This window comes from Carettochelys insculpta, chromosome 1 (assembly GCF_033958435.1).
Source record: "Carettochelys insculpta isolate YL-2023 chromosome 1, ASM3395843v1, whole genome shotgun sequence".
Lineage (NCBI taxonomy): Eukaryota > Metazoa > Chordata > Testudines > Carettochelyidae > Carettochelys > Carettochelys insculpta.
The window spans coordinates 366883257-366903062 of record NC_134137.1 but is presented as its reverse complement, the minus strand read 5'-3'; the positions used below and the strand labels follow the sequence as shown (position 1 = coordinate 366903062).

At 42.6% G+C, this 19806-nt stretch overlaps 1 protein-coding gene across 1 annotated transcript in view; it reads left to right on the top strand.

Moving 5' to 3' along the window:
- The window catches only part of CAMK1D (calcium/calmodulin dependent protein kinase ID), a 412449-nt gene that overhangs the window by 171968 nt on the left and 220675 nt on the right, over nt 1-19806 (top strand). Inside the window, exon 2 of the mRNA XM_075017909.1 lies at nt 10662-10793. Coding sequence (XP_074874010.1) covers nt 10662-10793 — 132 coding nt within the window. The remainder of the gene's footprint in view (nt 1-10661; nt 10794-19806) is intronic.

Sequence of the window (19806 nt, the reverse complement as noted above, 5' to 3'; positions counted from 1 at the left end):
GTCAAAACACTAATCTGTAATTGTAGCTCATAGTACAACAAAATGGGAGATGGATCCAAGCAAATCCAAGCTCCTCTTAATGACTATTTAAGATTGCTTCATTTTGTTCCATGCTTAAGAACATAAGAACATAAGAATGGCCATACTGGGTCAGACCAAAGGTCCATCCAGCCCAGCATCCCATCTGCCGACGGTGGCCAATGCCAGGTGCCCCAGAGAAGGAGAACAGAAGACAATGATCAAGTGATTTATCTCCTGCCATCCATCTCCTGCCCTTGTTATGAAGGCTAGGGCACCATACTTTATCCCTGGCTAATAGCCATTTATGGACCTAACCTGCAAAAATTTATCAAGCTCTTTTTTAAACCCTAATAGAGTCCTGGCCTTCACAGCCTCCTCGGGCAAGGAGTTCCACAGGTTGACTGTGCGCTGTGTGAAGAAAAATTTCCTTTTATTAGTTTTGAACCTACTACCCATCAATTTCATTTGGTGTCCCCTAGTTCTTGTACTATGGGAAAAGGTAAATAATTTTTCTATATTCACTTTCTCCACACCATTCATGATTTTATATACCTCTATCATATCGCCCCTCAATCGCCTTTTTTCCAAACTGAAAAGTCCCAGTCTCTCTAGCCTCTCCCCATATGGGACCCTTTCCGAGCCCCTAATCATCTTAGTCGCCCTTTTCTGAACCTTTTCTAATGCCAATATATCTTTTTTGAGGTGAGGAGACCACATCTGCACGCAGTACTCGAGATGTGGGCGTACCATAGTTTTATATAGGGGAAGTATGATATCTTTTGTCTTATTATCGATCCCTTTTTTAATAATTCCTAACACCCTATTTGCCTTACTAACTGCCGCTGCACACTGCGTGGATGTCTTCAGAGAACTATCCACTATAACTCCAAGATCCCTTTCCTGATCTGTCGTAGCTAAATTTGACCCCATCATGTAGTACGTGTAATTTGGGTTATTTTTTCCAACATGCATTACCTTACACTTACCCACATTAAATTTCATTTGCCATTTTGCTGCCCAATCACTCAGTTTGCTGAGATATTTTTGTAGTTCTTCACAATCCCTTTTGCTTTTGACTGTCCTGAACAACTTGGTGTCATCTGCAAACTTTGCCACCTCACTGCTTACCTCATTTTCTAGATCATTGATGAACAAGTTGAACAGGATCGGTCCCAGGACTGACCCCTGGGGAACACCACTAGTTACCCTCCTCCATTGTGAAAATTTACCATTTATTCCTACCCTTTGTTTTCTGTCTTTTAACCAATTCCCGATCCATGAAAGGACCTTTCCTCCTATCCCATGACCACCTAATTTACATAAAAGCCTTTGGTGTGGGACCGTGTCAAAGGCTTTCTGGAAATCTAGGTATATTATGTCCACTGGGTGCCCCTTGTCCGCATGTTTATTAACCCCTTCAAAGAATTCTAATAGATTAGTTAGACACGACTTCCCTCTGCAGAAACCATGCTGACTTTTGCCCAACAATTCGTGCTCTTCTATGTGCCTTCCAATTTTACTCTTTACTTACAAAAAGCTTACAAAATGCTTACAGAAAGCCCTACACATACTGGATCAAGAAAACCAGGAGGCTTTTGTAAAGGGTATAAAATCTTGTGTTTCAGAACATCTAGCAACCTTTGTCTCTGTGCTATAGGGAACTAACCACGTTATTCTGAAAATATATTTATAGTTCAAGCCAAGTAGCCACACTCAACTGGCCAAATAGCCACATGTGGCTAGTGGCTAGCATTTTGGACAACACAGGTCTGTCTTATGGGAGATAGGAAGAAACTTGCTTTGGGAGCAAGTTATTTTTGATAGTATGGAAGAGGCAGTGCCCTAAATCATTTTATACAGTAGTGTTAAAATACAAGAGTGGAAGAGGAAAGAGATTCAAAGAGACTAGTGCATGATCACTCAGGAAGTCAGTGGCAGAGTTGTAGAACTCAGGTACCAATTTTCCTTTATCAGTGTCCTGTGCTGTAGGCCACCCTACCTTCCTGGTTAGCCCATAACCAGGCCCGCTGACAGGAATTTCAGGCCCCAGGGCAGCACAATCAATGGGCCTTTTGTCTCCCTTCCTCGGACAGTGCCACAAGCCCTCCCTTACCCAGGGAAACCCCAAGAACCACCCCTCAATCAGAGAACCCCTGGCTGGTCCCAACCCCATCCCACCCTGTTTCCTGGAGGTGTCCCTCCCACCCTCCTTCCATTCTCTGCCATCCTCATCACAGCTCTACCCCTCCCAGCAGTCCTATATGAAGGTTGGCTACTTCTCCCTCTGCCCCCCAGTCCAGCTCTGCCCCCCAGCTCTTTTGTGTCCAGCTTGGTCCCTTCCCCTTTCTGCCCCACAGCCACCTCCTGCACAGCTCTGACACCAACAGTCCTGTGGCCAGCTCACCCCCTTCCTCTCTCTGTCCCCCAGCCCACCTTTGCTGCCCCAGCTGTCCTGTGCCCCCTTGCTTGGCTCCTTTCTCCCACCTGTTGCCGCCTAGCTCTGCCTTGCCCCTCCACTCTTTTCCCTTCCCAGCCTGGTTTCTCCACCCCCCTCAGCCCTTGCTCCCCGCATTCCTGTGCCCAGCTCAGCTCTAGAGCTTGATCCCTCTTTTTTTTCCCAGCCTGCCCCCTCTGTTCCCAGCCTGGCTCTCCACTCCCTGCTCACTCACATGGTTACAACCTCCAGGCCCCCTCTCATCCTGCAGCTCCATTAGATCTGAGTTCCAGAGCTCCGACAGTCCTATCGTGCTGCTACAGCAGCGCTACTTACAAGAGCCTGGGCCCTGGACAGGACTACAGCAGCCGCTGTATAGTAACAGAGTAATATAGGAGCATCTGTTGCAGCGGAAGCCTCGGGCCCCCTTAAATCCACCAGGCTCCTATGCAATTGCCCCATTCTGTCGATGGGCCAGCCCATAACTGATTACTATAGAGTTTGGCACCTTCCTCAGAGGCATCTGATCGTGGTCTGTGGAGGTTACTGGAATGATTTAACTGAGTGTGGCAACTCACATGGTCCTGTGCTCTTTTAGGTGATGTGGGAAAGGAGCCTGGGTCTCAGCAGAGAAATTTAATCTACTTTATTGTTTACATAATTTTGTAACACTTGTTACCTTGAACAAAATGAGCCCTCTAAATTGTGGAGCACCATAGGAGACCTGGCTCAGTGCCAGGAGAGAGAAATGGTAGTGATGCAGGAAAGAACCACTTGCTTCATCAGCAGCGCAGCAGAGAATAACATTGACCCTTGCCCTTGTTGTTCAGTTGTCCACTAGGCAAACAGCAATAGCATTTTAAGCAAGCCTAACAATATTGTGCGTTGTCTAGAACATGTAATAACAGTGTGGTGGGTGAGAGGGTTTTTTTCATTTGTGATCGATAGTCTGCATGGGAAGACAAGCAGCGCAGCTGTGTTGTGCAATAGAAGTCAGGGAGAAAGGGAACATTGTGCATTATGTTACTAAAGCAACACTGAAGCAGATTTCTCCTGTGACATTAGAGAATCATACAACCTACTATGTATCAGGCAAAAATTTCAAACTTGGGCAGCTAACTTTAAGCACCAATATTGCAATTTTTGGTTTTAACTCCTAGGGTATGAGTCTGCAGTGCTTATTCAGGCAAAGTGCTCTTTGACTTCAATGGGAATATTGCTTGAGCACGGACTGCAGGACTAGGTCCTTTATGGATGATGAATGAGGACAGAAAAAAACACTTGCTTTATGATAGAATAGAGTATTGTGAATAGACCAAAAAATGTCAGTGTCACCTTTCCCACTTTTTCATATTGATCTGTTCTAGAATATGTAGATGATGTGAAATCTGCTGTATGACTACTGTTGCTTTAGTGTGACAGTGTACCTGCTAATACAATGAAAATTGTTCAATGTTTAAGTCTCAGTGAATGGAAAATTTAAGTTTTATTTCTTCATCAGCTGTTTGTTTGACAGGGCTCATATTTGTATTTTTTGTGGCGATGACGCACATTGAGATACTGTGACAAATGCATTCTGCCACAAGTGCATTTCATTCTTTTTATTTCAGAATTGGATTTTTATAATTTAGAAACAGTTTGGACAAACACTAGAGAAATGTGGAAGGGAAAGATCCTTTAATTTTAATTCACTTTTATTGGCACGATAGTTTAATATTGTAGCTGTTGTTTTCCACTGAAAAATGGGCAAGAATGAAATCCTTTGAATACGAATACAATGTGTTCTAACAAAGCTCTTGAAACACTAATCTGTCATTGTAAAGAGAGTAATTAGGATAGGAAATGATCCAAACAAATTCAAATGATAGAAGATGGACATCTTGTGGATCCTGCTTGTTTCCAATATTTTTAGATGGTGATAGGGTATGAGGACGCCTTGATTATCTCTCAAAGTTTGGTGTTTGGCTGGCTGTGTGATGCTGGGCACCTCACTTAGCCTCTCTGTGCTTCTGTTATACCATTTTTTGAAATGTGCATTAAAAACTAGATGACAGAAGTGTTTTGGGGCTTAATTAGAGGTTTGCAAAAATCCAGCCCCTACATTGAAAAACACCGTGGCCAAATCATCTAAAAATAAGAGCCCAAAATTTAACTCCTAAGTTTGTATTTAGGCACCTGCATAGGTAGTCTGATTTTGCAGAAGAGCTGGGTATCCACCAGCTCCCATTGATTTTCACTTCTGAAAATCAGGGTCCTTATACTATATTAACTATAGAGTAGGCTGGGATTTTCAAAGGTGCTTAAAGTTTTTGGAGGTTTAGGATGAGATTTTTCTGAAGTGCTAGTGGATTTAAGAGTATTAAATATGCTTCTAATTCCATTAGGCACTTTGAAACTCTCACATTTAGCTGTTTCTTGTTTAATGAGAATTGGGCATCCAAATCCACATAGTAGCTTTAAAATCTCAGCCATTAGATGCCTTACTTTAGTTTAATGTTTTTTAAATCTTGGAATATATGTTCAAAATACCATACATGTTTCCCCCTCATGTGAAAATAATTTATTGATCATATGGTGGAAGAGGGACAAAATCCTGAAAGACCTTTTCACAAGGTAGAAAATTCTCAATTTACTTGCTGTCTTCAAGACAATATACTTTTTGCACTGATGAAATTTCTGATAAAAATAAATTCACATTTCAACATCTTACCAATCAGTTTGTAACTAAAGGTTGAACCTCTCTAGTCCAGCACCCTCGGGACCTGACTGGTGCTTAACCAGAAAATTTTCCAAACCACGGGAAATCAATATTGTCTGGCAGCCCTAGCAACAGTTCCACAGCTTACTGGGATCTTAGAAGATATTTAGGGGTAACTTACAGCTAAATAACAGCACAGATCACAGAGCCAGGACTGGTGGCTGTAAACAAACTTTATGGGATTGCAGGAAACTTGGCCACACCCATAGTGGACATCCAACTAACTAAAATCATGCCAGACTGTGGCTGTTGCCAGACTAGAGAGGTTTAACTTGTACATTAATTTTTGTTCTTGATTCTGTCATCCCCAGCAAAGTCTTGCCTTCTACAATTTCTCACTTTGGAATTGTAGCTTCCATAAGGGTCCTCCTTGAGGGGAGTGAATCTGGCAAACACTTAAACATATTCATAACTTGATTAAATGCAATGGGGTCACTCACGTGCAAAAAGTTACTCACATATGTAAATATTAGCGGGACAGGGATATGCGAGAACTCTGTTGAGAGACAAGTTATGGGCATCACAGATTTAGGCCCTGATTCAGATAAGTGTTTACGCATGTGCTTGACTTTAGTAGTGTGCTTACATCCTGTTGACTTCAGTGAGGCATAATATGTGTGAGATTAAAGTTAAGCAAATGCAGAAGTGCTTTGTTGAATAGGGGATGGACTTAAGCCATGTTCTTAAGTGTTTTTCTAAATTGGAGACTTACTACTTTGGTTACCTTAGAATTAGGTGGGAACTGATCACTTTCCTCCCTTTCCCCCTGGTCTGAGTAATGGATCTATCAGTCTTAGCAGACTGCGTGCACCATTCTTCTAGCAACCGTGCCATCTAGGATGTCATTTGATAGATCTCATTAGCTAAGCAGCAGAGTGGATAGAGTCTGATCAATATGTGAAAGGGAAACTTCCAAAGCAATCTTCAGAGATATGGGAAGTATCAATGGAGATTCCCTGGTGACACTCTGTTATCAGTTGCAATCTGTTGTTCAGCTACTGCCATGGTATGCAGAAATATACTGTTTATATGAGATGCAAAGAGCTAATCTTGATCCTTTCTGGCCGTTAAAGATCACATGGCACTGTCTATGACAGACGGGAAGGTTGGTGTCTTGTAGAAATTCCAGGTATGCAGCTGCATTCTGCTTATCTAAAAAGTCACCCGGTTCTTTCTGTACTTCCTTCTTGTAATGCTGTGGAGAGCTGTTAAGCAGCTGCTGCCTTCTCCCCAGTCAGAGAAAGCTTTGGGATTGCTGGATGAAACATACTTTATAAATGTGATTCATTTACTGTAAATATTTAATTTATGGTCAACAAATAAGGATCAAAAAACCCAAAGGTAAAAGTGGGTGGCTGTAAGCTAACACAGTAGAATGATTGGCAAGTGTCTGCACCCTTCCCCCTCCCCAGCTAATGCTACATATAAAGTTGTCTGTCCAGAGAGTTTTATGGAATAGAGTTAAGAAAAGCATTAGTTATTTTCAGTGTACACTGTAACTCAATAAAAACAAAAAAGCAGTCCAGTAGCACTTTAAAGGCTAACAAAATAATTTATTAGGTGATGAGCTTTTGTGGGATAGACCCACTTCTTCAGACCATAGCCATACCAGAACAGACTCAATATTTAAGGCACAGAGAACCAAAAATAGTCATCAAGGTTGACAAATCAGAAAAACTGTTATTAAGGTGGGACATGTGGTTTGAACCGAGACGCCAATTACCTAGCCCATTATAAGGACTCTTTTACATACTTCGTTTTATCTGACTCTTGACCTCCCCCCGCACACATACCACCCCTCTTCTCTTCTGATTTGCCCACCTTGATTACAGTTTTTCCAATTTGTCAACTAAGAATTTTATTTTTTTAGGTAATAAGCTTTTGTGGGTAGAAAACCTGTGTCTTACCCGTGAACGCTCATTACCTAATAAATAAAATTGTTAGTCTTTCAAGTGCTACAGGTCTACTTGCTTTTTTCCTTGGGCTTTGCCCTTTTGACTAGTACAGCCTCCTTCTCTTTGGCTCCCAATATGCATCACCTCCCCCTTTTATTCTTGTCACTGTCTTTCGTTGCTTCCTGCTCACATCCTCTTTCTTTGGGTTTATGTGCTCCAAAGGAGGGATGGTTGTAGTTGCTGGAAGTTGTCACTCTCCTGGAATGCTTTTCACGACCAGGGCTGCTTGAATCTACCCCAATGTTTGTTTGACACTTGCAGAGTGAAGAGTGGGTATAAGTGCCAAAGACTTTCATTCAGCTGGTCCCATTTTGGCCTTTTAGTGAAAACAACTATTAAAGAAATACAGTGTTAAGCTTAATGAGATTGGGTACAAGTTATGTGCCCCAGGGCATTGCTAGTAAATGGACAAGGAAAGGCATTAAAATTTTTGTGGCAGCAGAAACCCAGGCTTTCCCTAGAGCAGTGCTTATTAAACAGCACCAGGGACTTCCTTTATTTAATTGTTTTAGGATGGCAATGAATTTGAGTTCAAAACAGAAACTTTCTTTAGTTTTACAGCACCATAAATGCACACAGTACTGTACAATAGGTAAGTCAAGCTGCATCCCTTCCTTGAAGCACTTGTAGGGTAAAGACGAGAGAGACTGCTGTGATGCACAGCCAGACACGTGCAGAGCACAGGGACGTCTGTATGAGCCAAAAGCATCTGAGAACAGGACCTGAGGCCCTCTATGGAAGAACAGGAGGACAGCTTGGGGCAGTCCTTTGAAAGGGGGGCTAAGCTTTCCCTTACCTAGAGCAGTCAATGGGAGTCGAAGGTTCTCAGCAGCTTGCTGGTTCAGGACATTTGTGGCCATTGGTAGCCATTGACTAGATAGTTCTAAACATTAGGGTTGACATGAAAGAATAAGTTCATTCATTAACTAATGACACATTTTTGTGGAGTGATTTCATTATACCTGGGTCTTTAAATATCCTGTTGTCCTGCTTGATTCTCTATTTCTCAAGCTGTTACATATAGCATATGTCAACTCTAGGATGCAGTGTGTTGGTTCCATAGCACACTGAAAAGCTATTATCTGACTACAGACACACCAATCAGAAGTCAGTGTGCTTATCTGGTTCATAAACACACACAAGTCAAATTGGAATCTGGGCCCACTGTCACGTTAGTGGAAGCTCTCTTCAACACCCTGCTGTCCTTTGCTTTAAAAGGTCACTTCTGCAGGTAGGCAAATTTTCACAACATACACTTCGCAGCAATTCTAGTAATCTATTCTGAACTTCCTGTTATAATTTCCTTATTACCATTAACTGCAAAGGCCTTTCTATGTAAACAGAAGCTTTCTCCTTCCTAATCATCATCTTTCTGCACTTCCTGGATTCGTTTATCCTTCATTGAGTGATTCATTCAGTTCTTTCACATCTAAGGGAGCAATTGGGAAGTCCCACATGCTTGACTGTGTCATTAGACCTATGAATCATGAAGGAAGAGCCTGGTCATGAAAAGGAAAACTTCTGTTTACTCACAGACCCCTAGATAACCAGCAATCCTGGGAAATGAAAATTCAGGGAAAGTTCATGACAGTTTAATAAAGTTATGATCAAATATTAAAATTTTAAGAGCTTACAGGAGCATGGCTGTGATTTGTTCATGCTGCTACTGACTTGTCTTTGTATAGACTGCCATGTGTCTGGCAGAATAATCTACAAATTGAAGGAAAACACATCCTGGTTCATTTTATTTTATATAAATATGATACTGTGGCTATCTGACCTTAGGCTGTGATCTTGTCAAATAAGCAATTGGCTGGAAGAGCTATAGGGTAAACCCAGGCATCTCACAAAGTGTTTTTTGGTTAGCCATAACACTGAATTGTTATTCTGAACCAGAACCAATACTCATGTAGTACAGTATCCTCTCCCTGATAAGTGCCAGGTACTTATAGGTGAGGGTTTTTTTCCCCCCACTATTGGAAAGTTAGTGGTTGGCTTGTACCCTTCAACATATACCTCCTTTTATATGATTCCTCTTATCTGATGTAACTGTAGCTTTCCGAATTATGCATGTATATGCCTGATCTTGTTTTGAGTCCTCTTTGCTTCAGTAGTCTTTTATGGCAGCTTGTTCCAAGGATTAGTTTACATCGCATAAAAAAATTCATTATTATCTGCCTGTCTCAGGATTAAAAAATTGTGCCAGGGCAAACTTGGATGGTAGATGTGCCATCTTTTGGTGGAGATTTACAACTCTGATCCTGACTTCTGGTGAATATGAAGGTTATTTCTAGTACAGTAAACTCTCATATCCAGCAGCCCTGGTACCAGGAGATTGCTGGATGTTCAAATATTCTGGGTTATAGAGAGGTGTACCTAACAATGCATAACACTAAAGAAAAACAAGATTAGATATTAAGAAACAAACAAAAATGTATGCAGAGTACTTTATTTACCAACAGTAGTGTTGTGCACTGTAAACTTATACTGTATTTATTTGTATTTACTTTCACTATACTGCACCTCTGGAAAAAGGTAACTAAAATTTACTTACAGTTAAAATGCCAGCTATTTGAGAATTCCAGATGATAGAATGCCAGGTAAGAAAGAGCTTACTGTATCTTGGCCAAGGATCTCTAAATGCTTTATGAGCATTTATGAGCAATGCCTCCTGAAGCTGCAGAGAGTAAAATACAGGTTGAACTTCTCTAGTCTGGGACCCTCAGGACCTGAATGATCCTGAACAAAAGGATTTGCTGAACCATAGGAGATCAATATTTTTTAACAGCATTACCATTGGTTCCACTGATTATTGGGCTCTTAGAAGACATTCACAAGTAAACTAGAGCTAAATAACAGGACAGAACACTGAGAGCCAGGACTGGTGACTGTAAACAAACTTTATGGGACCACGGGAAACTTGACTACACTCATGATAAGTGGACATCTGGCTAACAATATCATGCTGGACCACGGATGTTGCCAAATGAGAGAGTGCCAGATAAGAGAGGTTCAATCTCTATTACTATAGGTGGGAAATTTAGGCATTAGGTGCTAAGTGACTTACCTAAAGTCACATGTTGAATCAGTGGCCAAGCCAGGGAATAGAATTTTGGAGGTCCGAGGTTCTAGGCCTGTGCTTATTCTACTTAGATTGTAAAACGCTTGGGGAAGGACTTGTCTATTTGTTGTGTGTTCAGGGTCCCAGTCTATACCTAAGCTTTTAGGTGCTGTTTTAATACAAATACATAACAAAATAATAATAAATTAATAATAAACAAAGCATGGTTATCTATTAAAACTATTTGCTCAGTAAACCCTGGTGTCAGGAATATGCCATGAATGTTAACACGCACATAGTTTATAAAACAAGTGAAATGGCGCTCATGATAACAAAAATAGATATAGCAGCTTTCATAGATCTATGTCCACACTTGAAAGTACAGCTACAGAAAGGATACATTATTGAGACCAATCTTTTTCCTTCTTTCAGGGGTGCATTTTCTGAAGTAGTCTTGGCAGAAGAAAAGGCTACTGGAAAACTATTTGCAGTCAAGTGCATCCCCAAGAAAGCACTGAAGGGGAAGGAAAGCAGCATTGAGAATGAAATTGCTGTCCTGAGAAAGTAAGTATTGAATACATGCATCCTATTCAACGGTTTGAATTGGCACATTTGTCTGCTCTGTGGATCAGGAGGGCTGTGGCCAGTGAACAAGAACAGTGATCTGTAAATGTGTCTGAGTTGCTCAGCTTATTGCAGGTGGATGGGAACGTCTAGGCATACCCTTGTGGTGTAAATGGCTTCAGAAATTATCCGTTACCCTTGCGCATTAAAGCAGCTAAGATAATGCGTAGTGGGGGCAGTGCAAAAGTGGGACTGAGGACCTAAAGATTCCCTAAATGAGGCCTGATTGGCTTTCACTGAATTCAGGGGTGACTTGGCCATTTGCTTTAGTGGGAGCAGGATCAGGGTCATAGATTAACTGCTCTATGACAATACAAAGCCAACCCCCTGCCATGTGATGCAGAGTGTTTATTTTAGTTGGTGGAGGCACCCCGTATCCCTGTGATTAATTCTTTCTGTTTCTAGTATAGACTTCTCAATACAGTTCCATTGTCGCTCATTGGTGTTCCTCGTATAGGTCCCTTGCAGCATTTACTGTGACATTTGACTGGTATTTTCACATTTCTCATGATAAGGTGGGATTGCTGGGAAACTGATGTACCCATGTAAGGCCCAATCCTTGCATTTTTCACACACCCCGAAAACTCCTGCTGACTCTCATGGGGGGCTTGGGTGGGCAAAGACTGCAGGATCAGTCCCCAGGTCTCAGTCATTAATAAGGTATCAAGTGATAATCATTTCAGCAGCTTGCAAGGAAAACAATCCCAATTTTTTCAATCCAAACTGTCACAACTGCACCGAAGACACAGACTGCGAGAGCCAAAGGGCGAACTCAGTTGCTCTCAGGCAAACCATTGCAGTAGATGAATCCTGTAGAGTTCCTCTGGAGTGAAGTGGTCAGGGCTGCATGTAGGTCCGGCATCTGGCTCAGTTGTAAGATCGAGGCTTAAATTAGAATCCCTACTACAAAAACACATACGTTTCAGACACAAGAGGTGGAGGTGGCTGCCCCAAAGAGCAGATTGGCAAGGGAAGGTTGAGAGAAAAAAAGTGTGTTTTAAGAGGAAGAACAGGTTGTTGGCATAACCCACAGGCCTTGAACCTGGGCCCACAAGGCCATACTCCAGCCCTCTTCCCAGCAGCATGCTGACAATAGCTTACCTGGGACCCTGAACCCCAGCCACAGCACCAGGCTCTGTCCCAAGGTCTGGCTGGAAGGCTGATTGACTCACTTGCCCTACTTAAGCCAGCAGTAGGAGCAGCAAGCTGTCTGAACAATTGGGTTCTGTCCTGCTTTAGTGCCTTTTGACACCCGCTCCTGCTTTTCCTGCTTGATTTCGTGGTATCCTGACCCAGCTTGCCTGCTGGTTCTGCCATCCAGTTTGTCCCCTGCCACTTATTCCCTTGTGTACTGATCTGGTCTGATTCTGGTTCCTCCTTCGTGGTTCTGATCTCCAGTTTGTCTCCTGCTTCTGACCTGTATCCTGACCCAGCACACTCCTGTCTTGCGACTGTGGACTCTAGCTGGCCATGGCTGTCTTATGACTGTGGACTATGAGGTCTGGCTGCCCAGGACTGACTGTGACAGTTGTGTATTGTTGTTGGGCAGATTAAGCAAAGTTCACCAGCTATTTAGTGGCCATGTCCAGGCAACAGAGAAAATCAGCAGAATTCAGCAGCTTGGAGTAGATGTAGAGGCATTCATCTCTTGGTAGGAGATTGGCAGTTTGGCTACAGCAATGATGGCTTTGAATAAACCTTGATCACAGGGATGGAGAACAGCCAAAGCATTTTGGGTGATTTCTTGCTTCCATTTCTAAAGTATTTTTCCTATTTTCTGGCAAAGCAATTTGTGAGAGAAGAGGAGACAGCAGTACAAGCTGTACCATTTGAACTGCAATGGTAAAGTAGCTTGTGAGTGGAAAATGCCTTATTTTTCAAAGAGTCAAATCCACTTGGCCTGATGCCCACTGCATGTTAAACGTTTACTGCAATGAGTGAGACTTGTTTGTTCTTAATGTCTCCTACTTAGCTTTTCTGTACAACCTTAGGAGGGCTCTGTGTTTACTATGAAAATAAATTCACTTTGTTAATGATCCCAGTGTTATTTGTGTGTGGTATCAGGGAAACACTGAATTTAAAACAAACGAACAAACCAAAAAAGCTCTTCTGCCCACAGTTGAGGATGCGGCTGGAAAATCAGCCCATTTTGCTGTTCAAACAGACACTCCAAATGAATTCTCTGTTTGAAAAGCAGACATATCTGTAAATGTGTTTGGGTGGAGTTTGAGCTGTGGTTGCTAGGCTGCCAAGGTAACCAGTTGTCCTGTTTTGTTTCTGGTGAGCTTAATGCCCAGGGTAACCTTTAGTGTGGGTGCTGTCTAATTACTGGTTAGAGTGCTAGAGACCTGCACTGATTTACAAGACCATAAGGAGGGGTGGCAGCCCTTGCAGAGCTGTCTGCTCATAAGGATGGTGCACGGTTGTAGGAGATGATGGAGACTCCCCCCTATCCACAAGAGAAGTACTGTGCTCCTAGTAGGAGACGCAGAGATCACACTAATAGATTCTGTGGCCAGAAGGGACCACTGTGCTCATCTAAACTGACCCCCTGGCTGTGGAATTGGAACTGCCCCAAAATAATTCCTGTTTGAAGGAGAGCCTATATTTCAGGAAAAGCATCTCATGTGAGTATGCCGCCCCCCGCCCCCCTTGAATCCCAGCCCTCCCTCTGTGCCCAGGGAGGTTGCCAGTGCCATTAGCTCTCTCAAGACAAGAAAAAAGACCACTCCAGTTGTATCACAAACAGACTATTTGTGACTTCTTTGGGGAAGAGCCTCTGGCCAGGAATTCTGCCTTCTCTCTCCTACATTTGTGGATCCTCAGGGGGGCTTGTCTGCTGGCAGTGGTCATCCAGCAAAGAGTGCTGTCACACAATGTCCCCTCCTGGGGTTGCCTGTCAGTTGTGAGGAACCATCCCCTGATGGAGTCAGGGCAGTCCGAAGAATGTCCAGTATCATCTTCTAGCACTCAGGTAACCCCTCTGTGCTTTTGTCACTACAGGACTAAATATTTTGGGTGGTTTCCAGTGTTCCCTCTGTTTTTCCCCCACTGATGTAGGGAATAAATATTATGTGCACCAAGGCATGTATGAATGTGCACCACCTGTAGAGAGACATGCTTCTGGCTGTGGGGCTCTGCTAATCAGCTGGGCAACATCTGTATTTCTCCTGAGTGGCTGCTAAGAGGGGATACTGGTGGCTTCATGTGATTGATGCCACTCTTGGCCAAGACACCAGCAATTGTACCAGGGACTTCCTGAAACAAAACAATGGGCTGCCAGTGCTTGAGGTGTATATCTCTAGCTGGGGCTGTAACAGACCCTCGTGGTTTGCAGATCAGGCATAGAAGGGGACCTGTTACACTCACTAGTAGGTAACACTTACACCACTGATCCTGAAGAGGTTTTCCTGCTTCTTGCCTCCCTAAGCCCATGTAGGTCTCTGTAGCTGCTGTCTCACGAGATCATGCAGCTCTGGCAGACTACATACCACTAAAGTGCCAGAATTAGGGTTTGGATCCCAGTGCATACATCTATGTTAAAATGGAGCATAGTCTTGTCTTTCTACTTAGGATCAACTTCATATATCATAATTCCTACCATTAGAGTAGGAAACTTGGAACCAGGACTCCTGGATCCTATTCCTGGCATGCCATTGACTTTCCTTATAACCTTAAGTATCTCACATCTTATTTTATGCAGCTATAGTTTGTGAAGCAGTTTTTTCTATTAACTTTTTATTAAATTAATGTATATAAAATAGCAAACTGTGTGTAAACTTATCACAAAGTGTCAACCATTGGCTACCTAATCTTAATTATATTTAAAATGTTTGATTATACATAATAGAAACTGGTTAAATATAAATTAATTTTTGTGCTACACAGTTTAAAAATTTATTATACACAGCTTATTCAACTAGTTTTTTAAAATTTCTTCTGCCTTTCTCTTATTTTATGGAGAGAGAAATTAGAAAAAAAATTAGAATAAAATGGGGTGCGCAAAGTGGGGGGTGAACTTTCATAAGGGGGGCGCAGCACAATCCGTTACTGGGTCTTAGGCTCATCAATCTCATTAAAAATGTTGAAGTACGTTACTGTTTCTTTGTATGTGTATTCTCATTTATATACCAATTAATAAAGTTTTTACATTCTACATATTTATTTTTTTACACATGCCAAAAGGTTTTTTTTTTCCAGATGAACATAACCGAAATTTCCATTGGTTGGATTATTTTAGACAAGCTGGGGGGCTCTGCTAATTGCAGGGATGACAAGTGGAGCCTGACGTAAAAAGTTTGCTCACCCCTGGAATAAGATAAAGAAGACAAGCAAACTTCAGGGGAGGGGGAAAGAAAAGAGCAGTGAAAGAAGGGTTCAGAGAAGAGGTAAAAGTGATGGAAGCCTCTAGGCATTTGAGAGGATCATTCTGTTACTTCCAGGAGACCATTTCATATCTCTGAGATGTTGTGTATGTGTAGTTTTTTCCAGGGTGTCCAAACTTACAGTGTCTGTATTGTAATCTTCAATTGTGGGTTGCTTTTTGGATTTCCATTTTTGTAGCACTAGTCCTTTAGCAATTATTAGCAACAACATTTTTCATATTTATTCAGTATTAGGTTTAGGATTACCTGTTTAGCTTGTAACAATTGTATTTGTTAGATAAAAATAACTGCATTTAAGCTCTGTCCAAACATCCAGATTTAGAAGTGTTCCTGGAGCAGATGGGTGAAATTAGCACATTCTGAATCATAACCCCAGCATTTGTCTGACTGAGCAGCACCTGTTTTGAACAATCAGATTGTGGGCCTACACAGCCTCCTTATGAGTTTCCACTAGATTAAGTTTTACCTGAGGTCCAAGGATCAGTTCAAAGCACTGGCTAAAGCTTGTTTCCATTAGTTAGCACAGATAATTGGCCTATTTCCTTCTCTTGTTTCTTTTATAGGAAAGCCATGTTTAATTCAAATTTGCTGGTCAGCGATGCAGATAGTGTTGCCATAAGTCATGGTACTCTGGGTAATAGGTGAAGAAATGAAAGCAGTTCATCTGCGCCTAGGGTGGAGCAGACATTAGGGCCAAACTAAGGGGAGATGGCATGTTTAAATTGTATACATTATCATTCCTTGTTAGTTTCTAGATCAGGGTTGGTCAGTAGGCAAACTGTGGGGCAAATTTGAACAGATCCAAAAATCATGTTATTTATTTATTTATTTGGTTATTTATTTATTGCTATCATTATTATTTTATGTACAGCGGAACTGGGGAAAAATTATTAGTATAAGATTTGCTGGTCCACAGGAGTGAGAGTCTCTAAACCTGGTGCCAGTGATTTGGCTGAAATCAGGATCTCGGAGTGGGATGTTATCTTGGTGCACTGGAATCATGACAGATGGAGCGGTAGATACAAGCAAAGCAAGTACATCCATATTTTAACACTCCAGCTTGGTAACAGCTGCAGCTGGGGCCCATGCCTACTCCCTGAGTTTGGGTAGAGGGCCAGGAGTGTCAACATTCAATGACAGATGAGATCTTTCTTCCCAGCAACTTACTCCATAGCTTGCACTGCCTGCTGGTCACCCAAGGAATTTGAAAAAAAGGAAACTGAAGGAAAGGAAGAATTTCAAATTCTCTATTTGCTGTTTGTGGTTTGTTGCTAAAGAGAGAACTGAATTCTAGCTCTGCAGTGACTGATCTGGAAAAGCTGTTTTAATGCATCCCATCTGTATCTACTTTGGGGGTCTGTTGCTGGAATGAAATTTGATGCGTTTCAGCTTCCATTGTTGTTCTAAAAACAAAACACCTTGCTCTCTTAGCAGGCAAGGAACAAAGTGGTCTTAACCCCAACCCCTAGATCTATTGAATTTAGTCCTTTTTTCTACGATGGCCTTGGTGTAATCTGGGAATAATCCTTGGTCTGTGTTGCATGTTGGATTTTTAAGTTCACTTTTTTGTTTTTTAAAGAATGAGTCCCTTAATACTGTATGTAAGTGGTTCACCCGATGGCAGGGTGGCCTAATGGCTAGACCCCTTGGGGAGCCTAGAGGCCTGCAGTGTAGGTCTGCAGCCCAGCCCTAAAACCTGTAGCCTTAGTTTGGGGCATTGCCCTGAGACTCTAGCTTCCCCGCTGCAGGGGGTTGGTTTTCTGGGGTTTGCTAGTCTTCAAAGTGCTACTTGACTGCTTTTTGATTTGATAGTGCATAGACTAGCACGGCTTCCTCTCTGTTACTAGTGAAGTCAGTGGATTGTTCACATGCTTAAATTTATGCACATACCAAAACACCTTGCCTAAGCGGGGCCTACACTGGATACTTCAGACAAAGATGAAGGTCCCCTAGTGCACACAATACTATCCCATAAGAGCCACCTTCCAGACCAGATTATGCCCTGAAGCATGATGATTAATAGCCTTTGTCACTGCTACTCCAGCTGTAGGTAACTGCACACAGTACAGAAGGTTGGCCAAAGTTGTAAGCACCTTATATTTCACTGTGCACAAAATCTAGTTTCGAATCAGAATCTGTGCTTTATTCTTTTATGCTGCTAAATGATTTAATTGATGGAAAATTTTTGAGATCCTACGTGCCATACTTTGTTAGGAGAGGAAAGATGGTTTATCAAGGACTAGGGATTTGATCCTAAGCCCACAGTGGAAAGAGACACCTTGCTTTCAGTGGATTTTAGATTAGGCTGTAGGTGCCCCACCTAAGAAGGAACAGTGTGTTCTGCCCCTTTGCTGCAAGATTTTTCTGCTAGCCCAGGTGGAATGGAGGAGGAAGGGTCATGGTCAATTTCTGCTTTCCAACTTTGGAGGGCCAGCATGGCTTGTGCCACGGGCATTAACTAGAGGAGATCTTTCACTCGGGGGGTGCAAGGACTGTGACTTTGGACAGACCCCTGGACCCAGTCCTGTTCCAATAAAGTACGTGCGTGGTTACCAGTAACAGTGGCTTAGGATCAGACCCCAGGTGTTCCTTGCATCCTCCCCCTGCTTTCACATCTGTGCAAGGGCTTCTGTGAGAGCCACCATCTTGACTGTTTCATCAAGGAGTGACATGGGGACCTGCAGGTCTAAAATCATGAGCTGCTAGAATGGTAGCAGGGCTCAGGTGGCTGGTGGGTGGGCAGTTGGCCCTGTAGCATGGGGCTTGGGCAGGCAGCTGGCCCAGGTGGCTCGGGTGGCTGGCGGGTGGGCAGCTGGCCCTGGAGGCATGGGGCCCTGGCATCTGGTGGGCCGGTGGGTGGCTGGCCCCCTGTGGCTTGTGGGCAGCTGGCCCCGGCAGCCCAGGGTTTGGGCAGCTTGGGTGGGCCCCAGGAATTTCTTCATGCCCCCCAGGGGACACAGTCCTCAGTTTGGGAAACCATGGTCTAGATGGAGAAGTAACAGATACATACCCCTGTGGATGGGGCAGAATGGGGAATCTGTAAGTGTTACACAAGCACCCCACAACCCTAAATGGAAAACTCCAAGAAAAAAATACAGTATGGGAGGGGGGTGAGATATTCTGATTTATTTTCTGCTTTTTTAAGCAATAGCCCAGTGAATTCTTTTCAGTTTCTTTTGTAGAATAGTGCAAAACTGCCCTTCATGATTATTGTGCAGTGGTGAACGTGTCAAAAGATTAATTTACTTCTGAACAGGTTCTCATAAGATAAGTGATGTGAAAAGAAATGTTGGACTCCAAACAAACAACAGCTTGTGGCTCTGTTTAACTTTTTGAGAATGTCTGCTCTTTTTAAAATGCCGTGGAAAAAAAATCTGCTGGATTTTCTTCTCACTGGCACTGGTTTAAGTGAGACGGAACCACACTGGTCAGTGGAATTGCATCTGGAATTACCTCTGAAACCAGTATGCCAAAATGGAGATTCGGGCCCAATAGTTTCAATAGCCAACTAAAACGAAGGAATAAACTACTGTTAGGAACAGTGCCTATCCCTGTGCTTAGACATGTTTTTAATTTGACATCAGTGATTTGTGCAGCCTGTGTGTTGTGAAACAAATATCGTATGCTCCACAGTCTGCTTTAGCTAGTTTCCCTAAATATGCTAAACAGTATTTTTTCCCAATTCCCTGTAAATGAGCTGATTGTTTTCTCCCAACAATTTTAGAAAAGCTCTGAAACTCTCTACCGCAGAACATGTTCATGTCCAATTTCATATTTGAGCCACGTTTCTTTAAAAAGACAAACAACCCCTCTCCCCAAAACTATACCTACTTGCTGTTCAGAAAAGAGAGTCCTAAACCCTTCCCACCAGTGTTCCCTCTAATTTTTTACACCCATAGATGGAATGAATGTTGTTGCATGCACTAAGGCATGTTTGGATGTGCACCACCAGTAGAAACACATGCTGTCCACTGTGGTTAGCTGTGGACACCCTGCTAATCATCTGGATGGCACCTGAATCTCTTCTGGGTGGCTGCCCTAGCACTCAGCTTACAGAAAACACTGCTAACCTCAACGTCAAATGATAGCATTTTCTTAAAATTTGAGAAAGTTATAAATATGCAATTATTGCTCTCTCATAACTCAAAAGCAGCCAAAGGGGTGTCAATCCAAGAGGCTCCAGAAAGTTAAGAGCTTGTGAAAACAGGAGGTTAGAATGGAAACTGCTGTGGAACCTTAATAACATTATTAGCTGAATTATTGCAGTAATATTTGAAAGAGTGGTTCAGATTCCATTTTGTAGGGCACTCTAGATGTAGAATAAAAAGACTCCAGTGAGCTTGGAATTTAAAAAATAGAGAGATGAAGTCCCCAGCCAACAGACACATGGTAGCAAACTCTGTAAAAAAAATTTAACCCTCTACAGCAGTCACCAGTGAAACTTGGTCACTGGGTGTTAGGGTTATGCTGGTGCTCAAAACCCTGCAAGGTGGTAACTACTGACCCATTGGGGGGTAGCCATGACTCATTAGAGTCCTCCCTGAATATGAAGGAGATGGGAGCTTAGG